The following is a 24503-nucleotide window of genomic DNA, read 5'->3' as shown; positions in this document are numbered from 1 at the left end:
CAGGGGAAGCCGAGATCAAATGTCCATCATTCAGTGCTACTGCTGTGGTTTAACCAAGCAGAAAGCTTCTCCTTTTCATGTTTCCCTAAGTCATGCCATATTTTTTTTTTCTAGTCAGCCCCACATGAAAAGTCTTGAAGTTTCTGTGGAGCAACACTTTCTGATCGATAAATGGTCTATTCAAAACACTAGTCAATAATGGTATATCTGTTCTTTTCCTTAGAGAATGGGAAACACTACCATGTTTCCAGACATGTTACGGAAAACAAAAAAATCCCAACCAATCTCTTTGTATATACAGTGATTTCCTCTCTCTGTGAAAGCTGTGTAAACAAGTGCAGTGTATCTAATGGCATAACGTGAAAAGAAAACAAATCAGATCCTCAAGAATTTTACGGGTTAAACAGCAAACTGCACAACAGAACTCAAATCCGTCTTCCATTCACAAACTTTAGAAGAGAGAGCTAGAAATTTTGTGTTCTTCTAACAGTAGACAAGAATTTTCTAGTTAAACTATACATCAGAGAGGTCTACAAATTTTTCCAGTCACTGGAGAAAAACAGGCACTTCTCAAGCAAAATTCAACGGATCTGTTTTAGGTGACTTACTCTGGACAAGTCAACATGTTCCCTACGTCTCTAATTAGTTCCACTAAGTAAATTCAGTTTCATTGCATAAGTAATAGCCAGGATTGGACAGGGATCTGGAAAATTGGCAGACTCGACATCTAAATACATCTGCTGTTACATCCAGTATGCATACTATCACAGTCTAGCAGCATCCACATAAGCTTGAAATGCAAAAGAAATTCAGGCTTTGTAAAACTTATTGACAAAAAGCCACAAAACCTCTATGCTTCTTAATGTGAATTTCCACCATTTCTTCTTACATGTTGTCCCAACATCAGCTGGTTTAAAACTCCAGTTTTTTGCAAAGTGCTTTTAGGCTGAACAAACAAGCTGACATACCTGTATGGTAACTTCTGTCCAGCAGATTTTCTTAAATTCAAACATTGACGAAAATGGAGTTAATGTATTTTTGACATATGTTTTTCTATATAATGATGTTATTAAAGTTCTTTTACATACTAAGTGTAAGAAAAATGCTCAATGTGATACTGAGATGTCAAATAATTCATAAGCCTGTCAGAGTGAATACTACCCATATGTTTCAAACATATGTAACATCTTTCAATTGAATTCCATCTATAGCTCACATTTAAAGAAGCTGATATCCATTTTTAAGCTTAGTTTTACACTGCAAATGAAGAATATAACTTCCTCCACATAGCCTACAAAACTTTTTGTGCAAAGAAAGTTCCAGAGTCTAGCTGTCAGATGGCAAGTAATGGGCATAAAGATAATTTCAAAGTTAATAAAATAAAATTGCTATTAAAATGAGAGACTAAAGACCAAAATTGTTTGCCTTCTTGTGGGTAATTATCCCAGACTGTACGCTGTTGGTGGACGAGATGGGAGCTCCTGCTTAAAGTCAATGGAATGTTTTGATCCACACACAAACAAGTGGAGTCTCTGCGCGTCCATGTCGAAACGAAGAGGTGGTGTTGGTGTTGCAACCTACAATGGGTTTTTATACGCTGTGGGAGGTCACGATGCACCTGCTTCCAACCACTGTTCTCGACTTTCCGATTGTGTAGAAAGGTAAGGAATTTTTTTTCTTTTAACCTTTTTTTTTTCTACATTCCAGGAAGGAAATATAAAATAATTCAGAGAAGCAAGGGAAATCTCTTCACAATTGGAATGTTTTGTTTGTAAAACACATGCTTTTAAAAATAATATTTTGAGCAGCATAACTGATTTCCAGTGCTCTTGTGATAAGAGAACAACTAACCCTCAGAAGCAAATTCCTTCCAGCTCTCCGTTCTGTTTGAGCTGCCCGGTAAAGAAAACTTAACAAGGAAAAAAAGCCACATGCTGAATTTGTTTATTTCTTACATGCCAAAACTCAGGTTTGGGCTACGTGTGTCATATATTGTAGGAACTAAATAATTTTCATTTGTTTCTTCCTACAATAATTTGTCTGATAATGACCAAAAGGTTAAAAATATAATAAACACCCCATACTTAAACAGGCAATAGTCACTACACAAGTGTTTTCTAATGGAAACCAATAGAAAGCACCTTGTTTCTGTAAGAGACTATATTGCTATAGGAAATTGGGATAAAACATGTGCTACAGGTCAGATTTAGCAAGCAGAAAAAAGTAGACATGCAGTAAAGCAAACTTCTTCAGCTTGAATTCACACTCTAAAACTAAACAGGGCACTAATATATTGGATAAAGGATTTTGGCAGCACACAACTGTAAGCAGTGAGATGCTGGCTTTATATCCATGTCTGAAAGTAATTACCTTTTAAAAAGAAAATATTGTTTATCTGATCCCTGTTTCATCCTATTTTTGTATTGTCCACTGACAAGCAGAATTCTTAGGAAAATGTACATACTGGATATTTCTTTTCAGAGACCAAAGTACTGTGTGTCAAATGTCGCTTTGCCACTGTGGTGGCACGTAGCACAAATGTAGGAGGACAAGAGAACACGAGCCCTGGGTGAGAAGGGACCACAATAGAGCGGGAGCGACTCTGGCTCTTAAATGGGCCATGGGTATCCTCTTGCTCAGATTTCCTTTCTTGTCCCCAAATCACGCAAGTATTCAGCTCCCTGTTGTGAATAACAACAGCTAAGTTTTGTTCTCAGTTAGATGATGTAAAGCTGGAACTATCCCAGAGTTCACTTGAATTTATATTGGAAACTGACTGAGATAGATATATACTGGAAATAAAACCAACCCTGATGTAAGGTACCGCCACACGTTTTGTGTTACAAACTTTCATGAACCATATGAGATACTTAACTTATTTTACAGTGAAATTTTCATAAAACATTAGTTCTAACAAGAAACAGAAAACAAAAACGTCTATGGAGAGAGAAAAAAGAATATATTGAAATTAACTTTGCTCAGTCAACTGATAGCCATGTGGTCATTCCTTCAGGCCCAATTACATTCAAAATGTGTTGATTGTTTAATCTGATTGACTTGGAGAGGCTGTAATAAAAAAGCAAAGATATGGGCATTTTTCATGTGTATGAAGACCCCTCTAGTGGGTAAACTAAATATTTACTCATAATTCTCAGTACTAGTTAATAGTGTACAGGAGAAAAGAAGCAAATATCAGTAATTTAAATCTGAAACACATTTCTATAATGTATTTTTCTAATTTTGATCATAAAACATCCTAGGTATGATCCTAAAACAGATGCTTGGACAACAGTGGCCCCCTTGAGTGTGCCACGGGATGCAGTTGGAATTTGTCCTCTCGGGGACAGGTTATATGCTGTTGGGGGCTATGACGGCCACACGTACCTGGATACCGTGGAGTCCTACGATGCTCAAAATAATGAGTGGACAGAGGTAATAAGAAGAATTACCTAATAAACAGTAGAAATTCTTCCTGCAGACAGGAAAAAAATCTGTCTGAATAATGGGCAAAGTAAAAATTATTATGTTGCAAAATTATCATGGGTTTTGTGAAACGTTATGTATTAGGATGCGGTAATACAGTAGTTGGGCTTGTATAAAATATTGGTTGCCTCTCCTGTGAAATAACTGTATAAAATGTTTCAGACTAAAGGGTGGAGGCAGTGGGCAGTGCGTGGACAAGCAAACCAGGTCGCACAAATAATTTTGTGCTTGAAATGCTTCCATGTGTTGGCGCTGGCATGTCCATGCCTTGGCCAGCAATGCCCTCTGCTGGAGGCACTTCCAAGTTCTCATGTTCATGGTCACCACCGTTGAGACCAAGAGGAAATATGTAAAACTGCCAAGTTCCTTTTGTAGCTACGCAGTCCACATTTTTCGAACATAGGATCTGAAGGTCTTTTACAGAAGTTAAAAGCAACACCACCAGCCTACACTCCCATAACTCCCAGTAACTGCTTAAGCCCCAAAAGCCAAAACTGTGTTTTCAGAGTCCTAGTTACATCCACTTTTTTTTTTTAGCAGTATCTTAGCTTGAATAAACAAATTGCTTTCCTTGTAATCTGCAAGTAATTTCTTCTAGTCCTATCCATAGGAGTCTACTAAAAATATTTGCTTCTTTTTCTTTTTTTTTTTTTTCTTCCCTCCCCCCGCCTCCCCCCCCTTTTTTAGGAAGTTCCTGTCAATATTGGAAGGGCTGGAGCATGTGTTGTTGTTGTGAAGTTGCCCTGATGACTACAAATACTGTGAAACTAAACTTTGAATGGAGTTTCATGAAAATAAGGGACATCTCCAGAAAGCAGCGCAGACTACACAGATCTTAGCAGCCCTCTGTTATAGAGAATACTTCTCCGACCCACTATCCTAAGAGAGCACAAGAGTGTCTTCCTGCACTACAAAAATCAGAGAATTTTGCATACGTGAATTATTTTATTATGCCTAATACATTAAAAAAACACAATAATATGTTTAAAAGGTTCAGGTTTGTAACAAAAGTGTATCTGTTATTTATAAAATGCAGTGGTAAAGTGATAAATGGTTGTATAAGATTTCATAATCTTTTTTCTTTTCTCTGTTGGCAGTAATGCTAATGTTTATAAAAAGAGCTTTATATTTTCAGTAAATGAAAATGAATAAGAGAAAAACCTTCAACAGAACTGCACAGAGAGAAATATTTGCCCATAAATATAATTGGCAACAGAATATTCTCTGCAGAAATAACTTCATTTCTATATTTAGAAATTAAATTACTAAATTTACTTTAAAATAAAATCAGAGAAGCATAGAATATGGCTGCTATTCAACCACCATCACTGCCAGTACTGTGATCATACTCATTTTTAACAGTATATTTAATTGAACAGCGCGAGTTAAGAAATATTAGGGCTAAGGTGTCTTTGTGTTATTAAGTATGTGCCAACAGAAAGAAATCTCTTTTGTCAAAACACAATGCTAATATAATTTGCAATCATTTTCACAGTGCATAGATATGTGATATTTTAATGCTGATCACAATGTGTCAGGTTATTAATGGATTTGTCTTTGCCCACAAACCATCTGTCAGTATGCATTTAATTTAACTATTCTTGGGATAATCACCATGCAGTCAACTTTAAAACAATCATATAATTACATTCCTTGAATATAACTTTAAAAATGAATTTTTTATATCATATTGATATATCAGTCTTTGACCTCAGCTGAAGATTACCAGCTTTCTCTCATGTACAGTAGAAATATGGTAAGAAAAAACCACATCCACTGTGTAACATTAAATCCCATTTATATAAGCATGTTTATGTTTTATTTAAAATTAAAAAAATGCTACAAATCAAGAATATACTCGAAAAGAAAACTTGAAAACAGCATATAATACTACATACGCATGGTATTTTGTGTGCCAATTTCTAATGAAAGTTTTGATTTGTTTTGCATTAATTTCTTTTTTTTTTTATAATTTCAAATGCTGAAAGTGTATTTTAGAAGAAGAATGTATGTAAAATATTCTATGCTGTAAAGCACAATATTTGGACAGTATCTACTTTAGTGTTTGTTACATTGTGGTTTTGTCAGTATCAGAAAATTCAGGACAGAGATTAAAACTCTCAGAACATATAGACTAACTTTCCTGAGAGGATATTGTGTTTTCAGAATTCAGCAATATGCTATTTTAAAAAAAAATGTATAGTATTAATCCTATTGAATGCTTCAAAAGATGAATTGTCAAAAGCATATTTATAAAAGGAAACACATTTTTAACTTTAAAAATCAATTATGTTTATATATAGCATGCTACGTTCAAATAAACTGTACTTTCTCTGCTAAGAAAACGTAGACCATATTTTAACAACTTTGTGGGGTTTATTTTACACCTTTTTCCAGAAGAGAAAACACGGAAGTGTCAATCTTAATTTTGTACTCCAAAAGAACAAAAGATCCTGTGTCTTGGTGTCCTCTCTGCATCTGGTCCACAAAAACTAAAGTTTACCTTCCACCTAGCACTTATTTTTAGATAGAGGTCATCTTTTTTCTTTCTTTGAGTCTAAACTAGTTACCAACACTGTTGTATCAGGATGTCCTTTCTATGAAAGGGGCTCACACATCCCAGCCCTCAGACATCTGGGTTGAGGCATGAAAGGACACTGTATTTTATGATTCTTTCTTTTGGGGCCATTACATGAGGCTGCCTAGCAATAGATAATTAGCAGCTTATCAGCTTCAAATTACCTTCATTCAGTTGTGAATTTCTAGGTCAGCGCACAAATCCCTTGCTAGCTTGGTGGGCCAAGGAATGAACTTCATTATTTGCATTTGATATCTATTCTGCAGAAGAAAAAAAAAAAAAAAAACCCCAAACACAAAACTTCCCTTCCAACTCAAAATGACATAATGAGCTAAGCAAATGGGAAACAAACCCTAAACCAGCTAGTGGGTCGTGGGGTGAGAAAATTCACTTCAGAGGAGGAATATATTTTTATTTCCCACTAAATCAATAATCTGCAGGAAATGCAAGGGGGTAACCACCAAGCTTGGCAGTGAATCTGCACAGTAAGACATCTGTGAGTGCGAGGCAGGTGTTAATTTTATCTCCCTCTCTCCCCTATCCTATAGGAGACCTGTCTGACCACCTACTTGGAACATCTTTTTGCAGCAAATATTAACTTTAAAATATTAATAATAAAGCTACCAACATTTTTCCCTATTCACTGTCACTCCTGCTTTGGTTGTGCAGCAGCCTTGTGCCCTTGTTCACACAAACAAACTTGTGGGGATCAGCAGGAGAGGGTCACTACTGTTTATCCTTCAGGCTCTCCATCACACTGTTCTCCTACAGCAGCACATCGCTCTTCCCAGTGACCACCACAACCTCATTTATTCTACTCTTGTTTGGAAAGCACTGATATTGAATACCCATTTTAAAAACTCTAAAATACAAATTCTACAAACAACGTGCAACTAATGCCAAGACACGTGCAAGAGGCACATCAGAACAGACACCGATAAACTGACACCACCACTGGCTCCTTCTCACAGGCTTCACACAGAATTTGAAGTTTGCCTGGGGTAAAAGGCGGCACACAGTCTCAAGTGAGAGAAAGCAGGCGTGGGTCCTTAGCTAGCAGAGTGGTTGACAAAATATAAAGCCATATCCAAAAACCTAATCAAGTCTTCAGTAAGGAATGAAAAGGAAGACCTGAGCACAGAAGGGGTCAGCTTTGAAGAACAGAAACCGCGGGTGAGTGTCTCAACACAAACACACCGGACCAGCCTTTGAGAGCTGCACGGTTTGCAAACGTAACAACCGCAGAGACGACAGAATTCCCCTGCCTTTGTACCCTCCTTCAGCCTGCAAATTGAAATTAAAAGGTTTATCAGTAAACAAGGCACGGGATACTCAGGAAAACACCTAGTTATAAACAATTATCTCAAGCATATCTTTAAATATACCACCGTTCCCATAGTTTAATAAAGTATCAAAAAAAGTATTAGAAGAAAATCGCACTGTGAAAATTGCACTTTTTTAATGTCATGAAGTCTGCTTATTTAAAAAATAGCATAAGAAAGAAAAAATGCAGCATTCTTTTAGCTTGCAGCATGCAGCTGCATTCCTCAGTCTGATAAACTCAGTAGCTCTTCCTGCCATGAACCACAACTGCTGAGACAGACTGAAGATTTGCATATGTGTATTTGTGTGATGAGATAGTCCACTAATTTCTACGTGAAGGCTGTGGTAATGAGTACATTTTCTGAATTTTAAGTGTAAGGCCATATCTTATCATAGAAACAACACAAAGATAAATATGGGTAAGGGGAAGCGGGACAAAATGGGAAGGGCATGAAACAGAGAAAAATTCAGAGAATTTGAATGAGAGCTTGTAAATTAAAGCAGTCAGCTTGGGGGAGAATGGATTTAAAAACCACATTTGGAGAACTGCATCTTCTCCTTCAGTGAAAACTCAAGCTTCAACCTCTGTCTGAAGAGGAGATACTGAGAGATCTGTTATTAAGGTGCCATGGAAAATAGAATTAACGAAGCATTTGTTTCTTATACCAAATGATTATATGTGCAACTGCATGGCTGGGAATCGGGTTGTGCACAGGCTGGTGACCCTGTTTGGATCTGTTCATATGAAAGTTTGTTTCAACTTGTAAAGAATAAAAGCAATGACACACTCGCATCCTGGATTAATTTCAAAATAATTTATTTTAGGATGAAGTGATGACAAGAACTATCATGAAATTAAAATCATAAGTGCTAGAAAACATCAGAATAAAATTTGAGCAGATACTTGAATTCAAGCAATAAAACAGCGCAACTGAATTTTCTAGAGAAACTAGTTTCTCATTGTTTTTAGTACTAAAGCTTAGTTTATGTTTTTTTTTTTCCTTCCATATTATTTGTACAGCAGTGAAAAATCACGTGAAAGGAAGCTAGCAATTCGCAAAAGGAAATTGGACACCTAACAGGAAGACATAAAAAAAGCCAACTGGAGAGAATTGCGATGTTTAGACACTATTAGGTGAGAGGAAACGCTAGAGATACTCCCTGATGAGGTGTTACCCTCCACTTTTCCTCTGTTTCTCCAAACATGAGTAGGTGCAATGGCTGTGTAGCATCTTTGCTTATCAGGGACCCTGACAGCTGCACCCACAGCTGGCTCGCTTGCAAAGTGAGGGAGGGAGCCACCCTCTCTTGTCTCTGACCTTGTACTGCTCTGTGCCTTTTATCGTGACTCTCACTGGCAGAATGATGATTATTTGTGCTATTACTTTTCTCCCCAAATCATGGTATTTTCTTCCTTTTAAAGCCCTGGCCCCTTAAACCACCTTTTACCTCTTTAGACTGGGAGATAACCTCTACATGAACTGGACCAGTAATGATATTTTATATAATGTATGGGAAGCAGGGATACCACTTACTCCATGAAATAAATTATAGGGAAGACTGAAGGTTCAGCTTAACCACTATCATGTCTCTGTCTGCCAGTAGGAGATATTTAGGCAAAGAGCATAAGAACTGAACAGCCCATAAAAATCCCTTCCGTTACTTTAGCAATGTTACTTTCAGTAATGTAACTGCATTGCTGGTGCATTCAGCTTCGTAACACATCTACAAGGCAGAAAAAGCAGTACTATAGCGACTGACAACTGTCACAGAAAAAAAAAGAAAATATTTCCCTGATGCCATAGTAGAAAAACTACATTACAGGAAGGACTTTGGCTCAATTATTTCAACGCTTAGGTTAGTTAATAGACTAGTCTGTGGTGGGCAGTATCTCCACTAAGTCAACAAGATGCATAGAAATTCAAAGCTTATTGAGCTACCTAGTCAACTAGCTCATGCTGCCACCTTCTCTTTTTCCTGCCTCCTTCGCTGAGGAAGTTAAAAAACCAACTTTTCTACAGTACATGCTGAATTAGTTGAAGAGTGAAAATAAATCTTCTGATGTGAAAGGAGACAAATGGTTGCACTTGCCTGGAAGGAACGTCCAGGGTAATTTCCTCGAAGGGAATCAATGAAGTTCCATGTGAGGCTAACCCTATCTCCTTCTACATGCCTATTTCTATACATGGTTATCACATGATGTAATTTTGTTGCTCCCCACCTGACCCTAGACTCAGTCAGAGGTGGGGTGCGTGATGCTAAATACATGCTAAATGCCTGGGCTTCAAAAGCAAAATCCTGAACTGAAATTAGCTCATTTTCTCTGACCCTGGACAGCATAAAAATTGCTTGCTGAATAAACTGCAATAAATTTATTTCTATATTTCAGCATACGTCCTTCCTATGGGGAAAATTCATTTTATTGGTTAGAATTAATTCCTGGAGAGATTAAACCGAACTTCTGCAAAAGAAGTTCAATAAATTCCAGTAAATTACAACAACTAGTAAAAGTAACATAAAAAAACCAGAATGGCACCTAACTTTAACTGCAGTGATCTGAAATGGAAATGTCCTCTGTTCTCCTTCCTTTGAGTGTGAAGCATCCTTCAGAACCATTGTGTGACTGATAGATAGGTATTGATTATCGAAATTACACACTTGTAAGGCTTTCATCTCTTACCAAGCATTCTCTTTTTTTTTTCTGGAGATATACCTGTCTTCTGAACTTTATGGTTTTGTATGCATATTATTTTTAGGTTTTATGTATATGAGGCCACCTGACATAATTTCCTTGTATGTGTTTTCTGATATTTCTGCTCTTGATTTTCTACAACCCCACCGATTTGCGTGCAGTTATAAAACTGCTACCCTTTGGTCACATGATTTTCAAGCTTTAAAGCATCATAAGCATCTGTATTCCATTGCAAAACAGATTATTACAGAAATATTGCAATATTCCTGTAATGTACTGCCAAACGTACAGCCCAGAAAACATTTTGTGATATTAAGAGCAATGCAGTTTCTCTAAACTGCAATCTCAACTGATCAGTAGTAGATGTCTCAGAACTGCAGAAACCAAGGATTGAATAGAATACAGTCAGAGCTGTAGGAACTGTGTCCACATTACTTCAATCTGTGCAGTAACAGGAGATCTCTATCAACAGGGCCACACACACTTCATTTTCTAGGATTTTTTTCACGATAAATTTTGTTAGTTACTTGACTTTAGGCTTGACAGTTTGCAATACAGGGTTTGCTCAGAAGATGGTGCAATGTGACAATTTTTAGAGAATCCTGGCTCACTGACAGGATATGAAGCTACCCTGTAATATTTATCCTTTAACTATAAATAAACTCTTCCCTATTTCATAGTCTCAGGAGCCTACTACATTTTTTAGTGAAACTGTCTGCCATTCCTCCACTTTCACCACATTCAAACACATGTGCGGCTGACCTCTTAAGAGGAATTTTGGCATCTAAGTGCCAAAGTTACAGCAAAGCACTTTTCACAAATATTTCCAAGGCAACAGTTGGCATCGCTGGCCCTGTGCCTATCCTGTGGCTTTGGCACACTGAAAAAGTTGCTCATTTTTTCTTTTACTGAGCACAAATCATGAAAACCCTTTCTTTAACTGCAAAGGCTCAACATGAGAAGTCAATGACACATGGACAGAATAATGAAGAGAAGCCAGTATTTTCCAGCTGGCCAATTAGCCCACATCAACTAGCCAGCTAGCCCACACCACCTTTCCCGGACTTAACCCGGGCACATTTAAGATGCAGTCCCTGAGATGGCGTATAATCTATACATCTCTGCCTTTTCTACAAGGGACACTTTTTCTAAGGAAGACAAGTCCATAGATGTTAAGATCATAAATATAATATAATTTTTTTTTCCTCTGTTTCCCCATTTTACATACTAGGAAATTCATGAAAAGGAGCAAGAGGTGAATAGAATGTGCTTTACCTGAAAGATAAGGAAACTTCATGTAATCCTAACATTTCTTTCTACAGAGTATAAAGCAGAGCATCATCCTCCCTCTGTAGCAGCAAGCAGAGACACTGCTCCCAGATCTCGGATGCAACTTTTCCAGGATTCTCCAACAGTCTCATCTCATCTCACCTCTCTGTAAAACTATTGAGTAGCAACTTGCTTTTATATTTCTCTCTATCACCTAGAGAATTAATTCAATGATATTACTTCTGGAATTCATAAAGAGTTGAAGCACATCAAAAAATACAGCTTATTAATGATTTCTTTCAGAAAATAGAGATCAGTTTAAAATCAGATATATACATTTTTTTAAGACAGCTTTACATAATTTTTTTCTTTAAATGTTGGGGAAAGTGAAGTATAACACCATTTGAAAACTACTCTTTACTCTGCCATACTTTACTCAGAGACAACTATTCATTACTGGCTGACTTGCCCTGTCAACTCAAGGTAAGTCTGAGCTCAGCATTTTTGACGATGCTCTATCTGGACATGTAAAAACACCAAAATGCGTCAATAATCTGTTACAAACTACCAGTATTATATGGCAAAGTTTGCTTTTGTTTTTTTAAGAACACTCTGTCCTTCAGGACATTACCTCAATAATTACAACTGTGGGGCAAGAGAAACCCCAAAAGGACTTGATTTCTGAGATACAAGCAGGAGAGACGAAGAGAGATCAAAAAATCCAAATGGATTCAATGCCTCAGCCTCCCAAACTGCTCAGTCTCCAATTGGTCTATTTTAAAACCTAAAGCTAATATTTGGATGCAACTGATTACATTAAAAGTCTCTGTCCCTGTCTTTCCCTCCCCCTCTCTCATCACCACCCAGAAGCTTTCTTCCAATTTCTCTGAACATTTCAAAGCATCATTTCCCTAGAGAACGGCTAGGCTCTGCTACACATTACTTGCTCTGCTAGTCTCATTGACTCCTTAAAAACAAATATCCCAGAGCTCTACATGCCAGTTGCCTGGACTTGCCTACCTTTGAGTTTTTCCTTCAAAATATTTAGTTCAGTAGTTATGTGACAGTGCTTACATGTAAAATCATGCAAGACAAAATTATGCCAGTTGTCAAGAAAGCTGTCCAAGTAGGAACAGTTTTCATTTTCATTTCAAGCATTCAAATGTAAGTTAATCTTTCTTAAAATAAAGATAAAATCAGCACTTCTAGATGAAAAAAAACAGCCTATGTGTACAGCTACTGAACAACTGATGGTAATTGAAAAACCACCTTCTGCCCAACACTTTTCTGATAAGAATTGATTATCAAAGACCTCATTAGTTTCTTTCACTCTCCACTGTTTGTATTGGACAATAGTAAATAAAAAGTCTTGTGATGATTGTGCCTTTACAACTTTAAGTATTACACTGACACTCAGAAAAACATGTGCTTGTCAGATTCACAGTTGGGGAAAACAGTTCACCATATAAGGAAAAATTCATTTTAATCACACTCAGTAATCAGATTCTTTTGTGAAAAAAAAAAAAAAAAGGGCCTGCAGCTGCTAGATAGAATCAAACACACTTTAAAAATAAAGAAAAATCACTGTGGCATGTTTTTCCCAAGCAACATTGTACATACTTCATTACCAACATTCTATAAAAATGAGAAAGATTGGAGAGAATAGGTCAGAAGCCAAAACAGACACTGAAGAGCAGGAAAAAAAACCCAGAAGGAAACGAGAGGGAATAGATTAGAACTCTGAGGAACCTCTCAAATTCCATTTCATCTTTTAAATGCAATAAAACACAATATAAGAATCTCATTTGATGATTTACTGCACTGAAATAAAAGGACCATGAGGCAAAGCAGAAGCAATGAAGCTGTAAGAGTATTCAAGAGCATTCATTACAGACTTTTTTCCTGTTTTCTTCCTGCCAACTAAATAATTTTGTCAGATCAGAAAGCAATGTGGTGTTTGAAATCTATTTCACTCTATACTTAGTATCTTAGAGATGAAAATTGTATATATATATATTCAAATTTCAATTATCTGGCATGTGGACATAGCAATAGAGTTAAAATTCATAGTGATTAAATGCCAGGAGTTTTTGTTTCATTTAGCAACAGACCCCAGAAAACCAACGGCATCCTGGGCTGCATCAAAAGCAGTGTGGCTAGCAGGTCGAGGGAGGGAATTCTGTCCCTCTACTCCACTCTGGTGAGACCCCACCTGCAGTACTATGTCCAGCCCTGGAGCCCCCAACATAAGAAGGACATGGACCTGTTGGAGAGGGTCCAGAGGAGGGCCACAAAGATGATCAGAGAGTTGGAGCACCTCTCCTGTGAGGACAGGCTGAGAGAGTTGGTGCTGTTCAGCCTGGAGAAGAGGAGGCTCCGGGGAGACCTTATAGCAGCCTTCCAGTACCTAAAGGAGGCCTAACAGGAAAGACAGAGAGAAACTCTTCAGTAGGGCCTGTTGTGATAGGATGACGGGTAGTGGTTTTAAACTAAAATATGGTAGATTTAGACTAGATATAAGGAAGAAGTTTTTACACTGAGGGTGGTAGAACACTGTCCCAGGTTGCCCAGAGAGGTGGTGGATGCCCCATCCCTGGAAACATTCAAGGCCAAGTTGGACGGGGCTCTGAGCAACCTGATCTGGTTGGAGATGTCCCTGCTCCTTGCAGGGGGGTTGCACTGAATAGGCTTTAAAAGGTCCCTTTCAACGCAAACCATTCTATGATTTAAGAGCCTTGACTGATTCTTGGTTAAAAACCAACAAATTCCAAAATGCAACAGAACTACCTTAAATCTTAAACAGTCTCAGCCTTTATGAATTTCACTTTACATATACTTTGTCTGTTACTTCCTTATATTTGTTATCTTTTGTTCAAGTCAAGCTTTTTTTTTTTTTTTTTTTTTTTCTTCTTCACTAGATTGTCATCATAAAGCCCTCATAATTCTCTCAGGACTGTCAAGTTTGTTCAGTCCCCAAGAGACAGATACAACGCGAGTTCCACTACGTATACTGGCATCTTGTCATAAACGTACTGCAGCAAGAGATGAAAGTAAACTTTTGCTACAGTTATTTCAGGAATATTGTTTGGAAACTGATTCAATAATTGTCACTATCTTGAAAGGTTTATAGTCCCATCATCTATTTATATAACCTTTTTCTTATTATTATTTAAAACAAAATCTTCCCAGGGAAACAACCTTGAAATGTCTTTACGCAGTTTGATCACTTATTTTCCCTCATAGTCACTACTGAAGCAGCCCACTTTTTCCACATAGCACATGCTTGTATCATCTTGAAATGGTTGGCAAAATGGCATTAAAGTAAACAGACATACAAGAGAAGAATTTATTATGAGCCCTACAATGTTTCACATCCAGCTTTGACCAATGGAGATGCTTGATGATTTTGGAGATGCAACATCAGCTACATCAAATATTGCACTTGACCACAATGAATGAGCAACAGTGCAATCTGATAGATGTAATGTCTCCAAAGGGAAATAAAAACCAACTTCTTAAATGCAACAGTTAAAAGCACTTTTTCATACCTTCCATATTGCTAAAATCAGGACTTAAAGGGTCATTGGAACAATCTAGAAGTGATTTGTAAATTAACATATGCTTTCTGTGCACTGTATTAAAATTTTATCTTTTCCACTGTTAAAAGTTTATTTGCTCTTCCATTATAAACTGCTGTTAGGTAAGATAAATTCAAGCTCTACAGTTCTAAGTTTCATGATCTATGAAAAGTACAGATGCACTTCATAAAACAGTAACTTAATTCTAAAATAAAGTACCTGACAGAAACATATTCTAATATGGTGACTTTTTTCTTTTGAGCCTACTGCCAGTGCCCTCACTAGACATTGCAGTAACAAAATAAGGAATTTGTTTGTTTATTTATTTTACTTCTCAGTTTTTCAAAATCTGACCCACTAAGAAGTTAAACTTCTTGTTACTGTGATTGGAGTTGACTACAGACCAGAACTCTGCTCCCATATCTAAGTAGTTTTGGTGCTCAGGTTTATAGGTTTGAGATATGGGTACATCATAGGTGTTAATTATAACCAATACTGAAATCTGTCATCTTTACTTCCGTGAAAAAGTTATCTACCTATTTCTTCATAGGTTATTGGGTAACAGGAGAGGGTTGTTTTGTTTCTGTGGTTGTGAACCCAGATCACGATGGCTCAGGTGCTGTGTTGTCCTTTTGTGGGGTACAGACTAAGTATTGAAATTTCACATTAACTTCAGAAAAATTGAAATACTAGTATCATATCAATGCTTTTGAACCGCGAACTGAAACAAACACAGCTCAATCAACACGGAAGTTTCTAATTGAACTGAAACCAAAAACTAAATACTAAAGAAAAGCACCTTTCTTTAAAATGCTCATGTGCTAAGTACGTACCCAAACTGCATGTATTTTGTGGCATTTTCCACCCAGTCAGCCTTTCTTCCCAAACATGAGAAATTAAGTCAACGAAACAACTCTTCCAATAGCAGTATTAAAGGTTCTATTATTTTTACTAGAGCCCATATCACTAATGATATTGTTGAAAATAATGATGTGTATGTGAGATGAGTGAAAGAAAAAGGGAGGAACCAACAAAGTAAAATTAATGAACTGAAACAGATGTACTCCAGGTACACACCCCCATACACACTACGGTATATGTTACAGACTATATGGCACATTTTATACTCTACCACGAATGCTGCTTCTTTGTTCTATTTACTGCTCCAGTATTTTATACACTCAACATTTCTCTACTACAATTTCCTTCTCCTCTATTGAATTTCAAACACTCTTTTGAGCTAAACATGTAGTGTCACAGTTCCCATATGGATATGGAAGAGAAATACAACTGTATTTTTGAATCTTGAAAAATTCATAGTTAGATGCTATAGTTCAGTTTCCTGATTTTTTTTTAAAGTTAGTTTCCTTGTATTCTGATTAAGATATTTTCTTTGATTTCAGGAATTTCTACCCTTCTGCAGTATTCATAGGAAGTGAGTGGACATTACTAGAGGTTAAAAGAAGTATATTACTTCTCATAATCAGTCATCAGGTTTTTTTACCAGTATCAAGAGCCAAAAACCAGCAGGAAGAATAAAACTTGTTTTTAAAAAATGTGTAAACTCCTGGATTAAGATTATAGGCCTCTGAAATTATGACTGCCAAAGGAACAGAAAAGTGAAGCCCAGTGTCTCACTGAGGAGAGCTAACAAGGATCAAACAAGACCAAACACACAAATAATTTATTTGAGAAAGATCAACAAACCCAAAAATATTATATGCCTTTTGACTTCTAATCTTTTCTTAAACAATACTAGAATAATCAAGCATTCAAGCTGAGATAACGAACTCTATGACTGAAATCATTCAATAAAAGCAAAAAAACAATATATGCTGTAAACCTGAATGAATGAATGACCTTGGGACTCACTTGCATTTCAGTCTCAGAAAGAGTTTGCATTGCATTAAACATTATATTGTTAAAACTCCCTACAACTTGAAACTCCTGGCATTTCATCTCTGTCTAGCAGCAAGCACAACAATCTTGTAATTGAGTACAGATAAATTTTATTTTTAGTCTCCCGCAGGTGATATCTCAGAAAGTCGCAGTCTAGCCACTATATCTAACGGCACTCCAAGCTATTTTTACAAAGCAAATCAATTTTAAAATATGGTATTGAATTACAATATCAGTAACTTAATTTCAACTTGAAAAAAACACCACAAACAGCAGACTATTTGGCCGATAGTATAAAGGAAGGATGAAGAAAAAGCTGCATTTGAACACAAGAGAAACTGAGGATTGGATAATATAGAAAATTCAAAATAAGTCTGATGCAGCATTTTAAACAAAGGAAACAAAGATATATCATATCCCTGACAGCATACCCATTACTTTTATATTTTTTAAAAGTTTAAAAGCTTGTTATGTGTCTCAATAGTAACAGATTTAAGAGCAGGACATTATATTACTGGTAAAAATATAGATGCATACAGCTCTTACAAAAGGGAAGTACTGTCTGCGTACTGCGATTTCACAGTGGACCCTTACTTCTTTGAGGGAAGGGGTGAGCATTTACTGAAAACGCTAGCGAGGAAAGAGATTTGGTTTGAAAGATAACTCATATTAAAACTTTATATGCTAACTACGATGCTGAAATGCATAACAATTTTAAGAAAAAGCGGTTCTTTCTACTGCATATTTATTTATATGGACTGACTCCAAGTAACTGGATACTGATGATATAACAGACCAAATTCAAACTGTCATAAGATTTTTGTCATGTTTACTGAATTAAATTACTTTTCTCAGTTTCCTGTTTGTCATGGTTTGTCCCTGCTCAGCAGCTAAAATACCACACAGTCACTCACTTGCTCCCTACCCACCCCCATCAGCCCCCACAGTGAGTCAGGGAGGAGCACTGGAAAAGAAAAGAAGGTAAAACTCATGGACTGGGATAAAAACAATCTAAAAGAATGACAGAAGAAAAGAAAACAGAGAGAGAGAAAAAAATAATAACAGAAAATATAAGCTCGTAATTTCCATTACAATACCTCACAGTGGATCCTGATGCCCAGCTCCCTCCTGAGTAGCAAAACCTGCCCCTCAGCATCCTCCTCACTTATATCCTGAGTATGGGGTCACATTGGATGGAACAGCCCCTGGGCTCATTTGGGTAACCTGTCCCAGCTGTTGGCTAATTAATAAATTATCCCAGCTGTGTCCCCAGCCACAGGTGCCACCAGCTCCAGCTCCTCTCCCAGCTCAGGTGAGAACTCGATCCTAGCCGGAACCAGGACACTTAACAGAAAAAGTATGGCTATGGCACTGGGCTAGGATTCTAAGCATGCTATTTATTTATTTATTTGGTTTTATATCTGTTAAGATCTGGAATGACCACTGGACTTCAGTAGCCTTTTGTTTGGAAAAGAGAAAAGAATAACGTTTAGTGCCACAAGACAGTAGGAACTTCAGGACTGCATAAAACTCAAATTCTTTTAGGGAAATTCTTTAGTTGTCTTCATCACCACTGTGCTCTTATATTGTACAGTACAAGCATACAGTCTTCATAGTCTTTAACAGAAGAAAGGGACAAAGGAGTTGTTTTCATGAGTTCTAAATAAGGGAGGAAAAAACCAATACAATGAATCCGATGGGAAACGAGCCATGGCGGTGTTCTGCGCTATTTGCCGACAATTGAGGTGAAGGCTCTGCGCCATTCATCTTCAATATTCAGACTGCATTGTAAGATAGAGAGCTACTAAGGAAAGCTAAAAACTGTATTGTAAGATGGCTACCTGCTTTATAGTGTCAAAAAACCATGCAATTTTTAAAGCTCAAACCAATACATTGTTTCTACTACATCCCTGTGTTTCAGACCTCCCTAGAAAAAATTCTGCCATCGAATGACTTTATGAGTCAACATACCAATCATCTGGGAAAAGCAGATAAACCAGTGGTTTCACTCTAAAATGCTTCTGCAAGGTAAAACTTGAAAAGGTCAGATACTGCTAAAGATTATCTTTACAGTCACAACTAGGGAGTTTCTCAGCGCTGTTGGTTTTTCAGGTTGATCGTAGCTGTGTCAGTTTGCAACCGCTGAAACACTTGGTGCAACAAGCCTCTTTGTAGAACAAAGACTATGTACCGCGTGTGAGATCAGCAAACCACTGTCTGAAAGAGTTAAGTGTGCTTCGGTATACAGACGTAAGCACTACTTAAAAACTGCTTGTCCTCTTAAATTCTCTGAATAATTTCAGAAGTCTGTAATCCATAGCCTTTAATTACTGACAGCACAGAGCAGGATGGAGAGCTGGATGGGGATGATCAGTCCTTAGAGGCTCTTGGGAAAAATTGAGAAAGGTCAGGAAAGGCCACACCGGTCTTTACATTTGTTTTACTGTGTCTGCAGCGCCAACAGGCCCATAAGGAAGGTGCTTGGATACTACATTTAGGTCTGCTGCAATCTCATGACTGCACCATCAGTGGTGATGCAGGAGAAAGGGAGCCAAACCTGTGCTCTCTATGAAAGACACAAAGACCCAAGTCAGGCAAAGCTGGCCTAAGGCATACTGAAATCGTAATTTGTTAGCTAGCACTAATTAGTGGCAGGTACAGGTTTGTATAATCAATGAAACAAATATCAAGAAAGGCGATATTTGTATCTTACGCAGGCTACCCAGGAATAGATAGAGTGGGGAAATCACAGAACCACTGAGGTTGGAAGAGCTGGAGTTTGCTGCCCAGGTCAAACTAGAGCAGGTTGTGTGTCCAGTCAGGTTTTGAATATCTGCAAGGATATTCACACGGATTATGGATCTTCACACGGAAGGGCAAATATTTTTCTGAAATCCCATGAAACAGAAAAGGTATTGGTAGATGTAGCCTTAAAGGGAGGTTACTGAAGCATTAAGTGTGTTATCCGTATACTTGTATCAGTTCTTTCCTTGCTCTGTTCCCATTACACAGAAATATAATTGCAGCTTAGCAGACTTTTTATGAGCAGTATAACTTAGATAATGTACACTTCTTAATGTAGACAGGTTACTTTTAAAAAAGGTAAATCAAACATTTTAAAGAGTAAAGATTGTAAGCAAATGGAAACATAATTCAAAGCTGGAGAAGAGTTATGCTACTTGTTGGAAACTGAAAAGTACTAATTTGCATTTCTGTAATCATTAATAGGGGTTATGAGGTGTCAATTATGCTCCATGTGTGACCTTTTTAGTTTCTAGGTAATGTACCTCAATTAATTGTCTGTGGCATCATAAAGCACCTTTTCCACTGCACCATGACTATGAAAAGCAATAAAATTCTTCCTCTGCAGCTGAAGTATGAAATGCACAACTGACCTTAGCACTTAGCAGTAGCTCATTGATGTTAATGCAGACCTTCTATTGGCATAAATTACAATGCAGTCAAAATTTCAGTGCTCGGCTAATGCTTTCCTAGTTCACGGTAGATTTTTGTAAAGTCATAGTAATGACCATGCTTCGAAATTTCTGTTTCAGTCTTCTGTTGAACTGCATGTTGAGAATTCTCTTTAATAAAACTGAATATGCTGCATTGAATTTCAATGTAGACGTTGCTATGAAAGGCAAAACTATGATTCAGTTACATTGTTCCTTTCTTAGGGATGTAAATCAACCAAAAATCTTGATACTGACAGGCATTACGAACACAGATGGATGATCAAAATCAGATGGGTGTCATGCAATATTTTCTACCCACGAGCTTTATGTTGTAAATATGATGTGTAAATGTAATGTGTGAATTTAAAGCTGCCAGTTCAATCAGTATTTTGCAAACATTCATAACAGACAAATTTTCATATACCTTTTTTTAATTTTTAAAAAAATAACCCAACAACCTTAAACTAAAATTATTGAAGCAACAAAAAATAGTAAGTTCTTCAGCTTTCAAAGTTATTCACTTGCAAAATCACACAGAACATCCTGGTTTCAGCTGGGCTAGAGTTAATTTTCCTCCTAGTAGTTGGTATAGTGCTGTGTTTGGTTTTAGGATGAGAATAATGTTGATAAGACACTGGTATTTCAGTTGTTGCCAAGCAGTGCTTACACTAAGTCAAGGACTTATCAGCTTCTCCTACTGCCCTGCCAGCATGGAGGCTGGGGGTGCACACAAAGCTGGGAGGGGATGCAGTCAGGCCAGCTGACCCATCTGGCCAATGAGGTATTGCATACCATGTGATGTCACATTGAACATATAAACTGGGGAAACTTGGCCAGGAGGCCAGAACCACTGCTTGGGAACTGGTCTGAGGGTAGTGAGCAAATGTGTTGTCCATCACTTGCTTTGTATATTCTTTTATTCTTCTTATTATTTTCCCTTCCTTTTCTGTCCTATTAAACTGTCTTTATCTCAACCCATGAGTTTTACCTTTTTTTTCAGATTCTCTCCCCGATCCCACTGAGGTGGGAGTGAGCAAATGGCTATGTGATGTTTAGATGCCTGCTGGGTTAAACCACAACACAGAAAAAGGCGGGGGGAGGGGGGGAATGGGGGAGGGAGGGTGGGAAAGGAGGAGGGGGGGGGGGGGGCGGGGAAGAGAGGCTAGAGAAAATACAAGAAAATGCTGAGTGGTGAAATAACTGAATGTTACAGTGGATAAGATGCGAGAAACCTCCACAGTAGATCTGTCTGTACCAGGTGTGTTGGTTACTAGAAGGATGATCTGGACAGAGAGAGGACCTAAAGCCAGTTATACTCTCAAAATGTTCAAAATGTTTTGTAGCGATTCAAATTCTAGGCTGTGATATATTAACATACTATAGTTGTTCAGTAATATTTTTTTTCTAAAATATTTTTCAGAACCCTAAATTGTACCTGTACTACTATCATTTTTAAAAGAAGGACATTGTGAAGAAATGAATAACCCCTGAACTTTCCTCCCCTTGCTCCCCAAACATGTACTACAGAAATGAAAATATGATCACAAATAGAAAGTAAACTAAATCCAACATAATGTTTTATCTTTCTCATCTTTCTAAAGCTTCAAATAAATGTTATATGTAAATACGTTTTCCAACCTGACAAAGCCAAGGTGTAAGAAATTCTCCAGGGCTTCAAGTAAATGTTTTTTGATGCCAACAAAGACTCTATGAATCAACTATGAGATATGTACTGAAGTTTATACTTATCTCAAACATCATTGCTTTTCAAAGCCTGCCTGTCAGTAGTAGTTTTATTTTTTATTCATTAATTATTGACCCACATGTCTCTACATAAAGACAGACACGGCAGAGGATTTATCTCCAGTTCAGGATCACAAGGCGGCTCAACAATTTCGTAAAGTGTTTACTGACATGCATATAAAGTTGGCGTTGCTGGAACTTTTAAAAGAATAAAATTCTATTAAGTGAGTTGAAGTACAAACATCAACATTTCCTAAAAGCTTCAGGCAGTTCTAAGAAAACTAACATGCTCAAGCAAATAATAATTGTGACCAATATGTATCCAGATTAAAATGGACTTCCCCAAAACACTTCCCTTTTTTTTTTTTTTCTGGTATTTTGACTCTAAAAATTAAAAACAGTTAAAAGCAGAGATGATTCCAATATTAAAATTGTCAAAATGTCTGGTTTTAGAAGTAATGAAATGTATTTAGCTGCTTTACAAAATGTTGTCTTTGAGTCCTTAGCCTACCCAGCCCATGTGAAAAATAGAATAGACTCATTGTATAGGCATTTTATGGCTCTGAAAAAATGCGGACGTATGAAGTCTTTTTTTCCCACATAATAGAACTCAATCAGCTGTAATATAAACAGGTAGTTATATTTAGGAATACACCTTGAGCACTCTCAGAACTAGTAGGTTGCTACCATCTCAGTAGCTATAACAGGGAGTTAGAGCATCTTAAGATTTTGCCCATTACAGCAAGATTTAACAGACACACACAAGATGTACTTTATGTACTCAAAAACTACCCAGCATTTCAGTACAGTGTACTTATTTTGCCTTGCTGGTTCACTGTTACAGCACAGTGTAAGCCATGTTGGGCACAAGGTCTCTCACTGCTAAATCTTTCTCCATGCAACAAATTAAGTCTATTTATTGAGGTACTTATGAAATGGAAAGTTTTGAAATGCGTCCTCTAATGAACAGTAGGGTTGAAACTATATCAAATTATATCAATTCTCATGAAAAAAGTATTTACCTGTATTGGAGAAGACAGCCTATTGGTTTACTGGGCCCAGTAGTGACTAAGTTGCTCAATTTGAACAGCTCCAACAACTTACAGGCTAAATTTTCCTCCAAAATACTGCATGAGACATTGGAAAAACGTTCATTTTTAAGAGGAAATCCATACAGATACAGCAAATGATGTGTAAAATAGAGTAAAAAGATCTTAACTTTTTCTCCATATTTTTTGTTGCCAACTGTTCTCAGGATTGACAGAGCATTCAGTAGAAGTTCCCATCCATCTTTAGCTTGTTTTCATTAAACAGTATAATTTTATGTCAAAGGAATTTATGTTCTGTTCTGACACGCATTATACTATATGTCTTAGATATAATAAAATGGTTTCTGATCACCAAAGTTTGAGAGAGATTAATTCATTCCACTCACCTTGTTCAGAATATGCCCTTCATTTCCTTCATGATAATTTCTGAAGCTTTTCTTCTGGGGAACAGTGAATCAGTAGAACAATCATGAATTTTGAACTCCTGATGGTTAAATGGAAAATGTTATATTAATATTGAAAATTAAACATTTGATTACTTATAATTACAACAGTCCTGAAGCTTTTATTAGATTATATAATCTCAGGTGAGAACATATACAAATAATTCATGGTTTTGCTGCATTGTCATTTCATAGGCACATATAAAGACACATATGTATATAAACGTACTTAGAAGAATAAAAAAGTTCCATTGGCTTTTTAACTTATCAAGGGTTATTCTAAACACATACAAACTTTAAATTTCTAATAAAAGTGCACCCGAAGAAGATGCAATAATTCAGGATATACATCTTTTCCAGATTTGGGAAGCACAAAGATTTATGTTCCAGAGAAAAGACATTCACTATTGATGAAACCAACAACCATACTCGGAGACTGAGGTGAGCTGATAGGTGCTGGCCGTAACAGGTGATGATACTGATCCACAGGAAATTGTAAAAGGCAGGTCATGGCTATATATATATATATTAGTTGCTCTGAAAGGAAATTTTAAAAAAAGTTGATGTCAATAATTCTGGTGAAACAGCAGTACTGTATTTTGAAGTGTGCCACAATACTTCCTGTGCCAAATCACAGAATCATCGAAACTTAAGGTTGGAAGAAACCTCCAAGATCATAAAGTCCAGCCGTCAAACTAACACCACAATGCCTACTAAACCATGTCCTGAAATATGAAATTAAGGGGGGGGGGGGGAAGATTTCTTACCTGCAGAGATCACTGAATCACTTCATATGTCTCATTTGTCTAAAGCAGGTTACCCGGGCTCATTATTAGTATGTTTTTGGAAGTCTCCTACTTTGAAATCAATCTCCCCAGGAGAAACTATTCCCAGAGTTATATTATTAGGAAGTTTTCCCTAGTGTCTGAATGGTTTCCTCAGTACAGAAAATTAGACTCATGGTCAGTTTGTGAAACAAAACAATCTCCAG

General features: G+C 37.0%; 1 protein-coding gene across 1 annotated transcript in view; it reads left to right on the top strand.

The window, feature by feature from the left end:
* Positions 1–5832, top strand: part of KLHL4 (kelch like family member 4) — a 45099-nt gene extending 39267 nt beyond the window's left edge. Inside the window, exons 9-11 of the mRNA XM_086756200.1 lie at positions 1449–1661; positions 3261–3432; positions 4171–5832. Of these exons, the coding sequence (XP_086612326.1) occupies positions 1449–1661; positions 3261–3432; positions 4171–4230 (445 nt within the window). The 3' untranslated portion in view covers positions 4231–5832. The remainder of the gene's footprint in view (positions 1–1448; positions 1662–3260; positions 3433–4170) is intronic.
* The last annotated feature ends 18671 nt before the right edge of the window (positions 5833–24503 follow it).

Source organism: Chlamydotis macqueenii, chromosome 11 (assembly GCF_036417535.1).
Source record: "Chlamydotis macqueenii isolate bChlMac1 chromosome 11, bChlMac1.mat, whole genome shotgun sequence".
Lineage (NCBI taxonomy): Eukaryota > Metazoa > Chordata > Aves > Otidiformes > Otididae > Chlamydotis > Chlamydotis macqueenii.
Note: the sequence above shows the minus strand (reverse complement) of the source record. Positions and strands in the feature narration are given on the sequence as shown.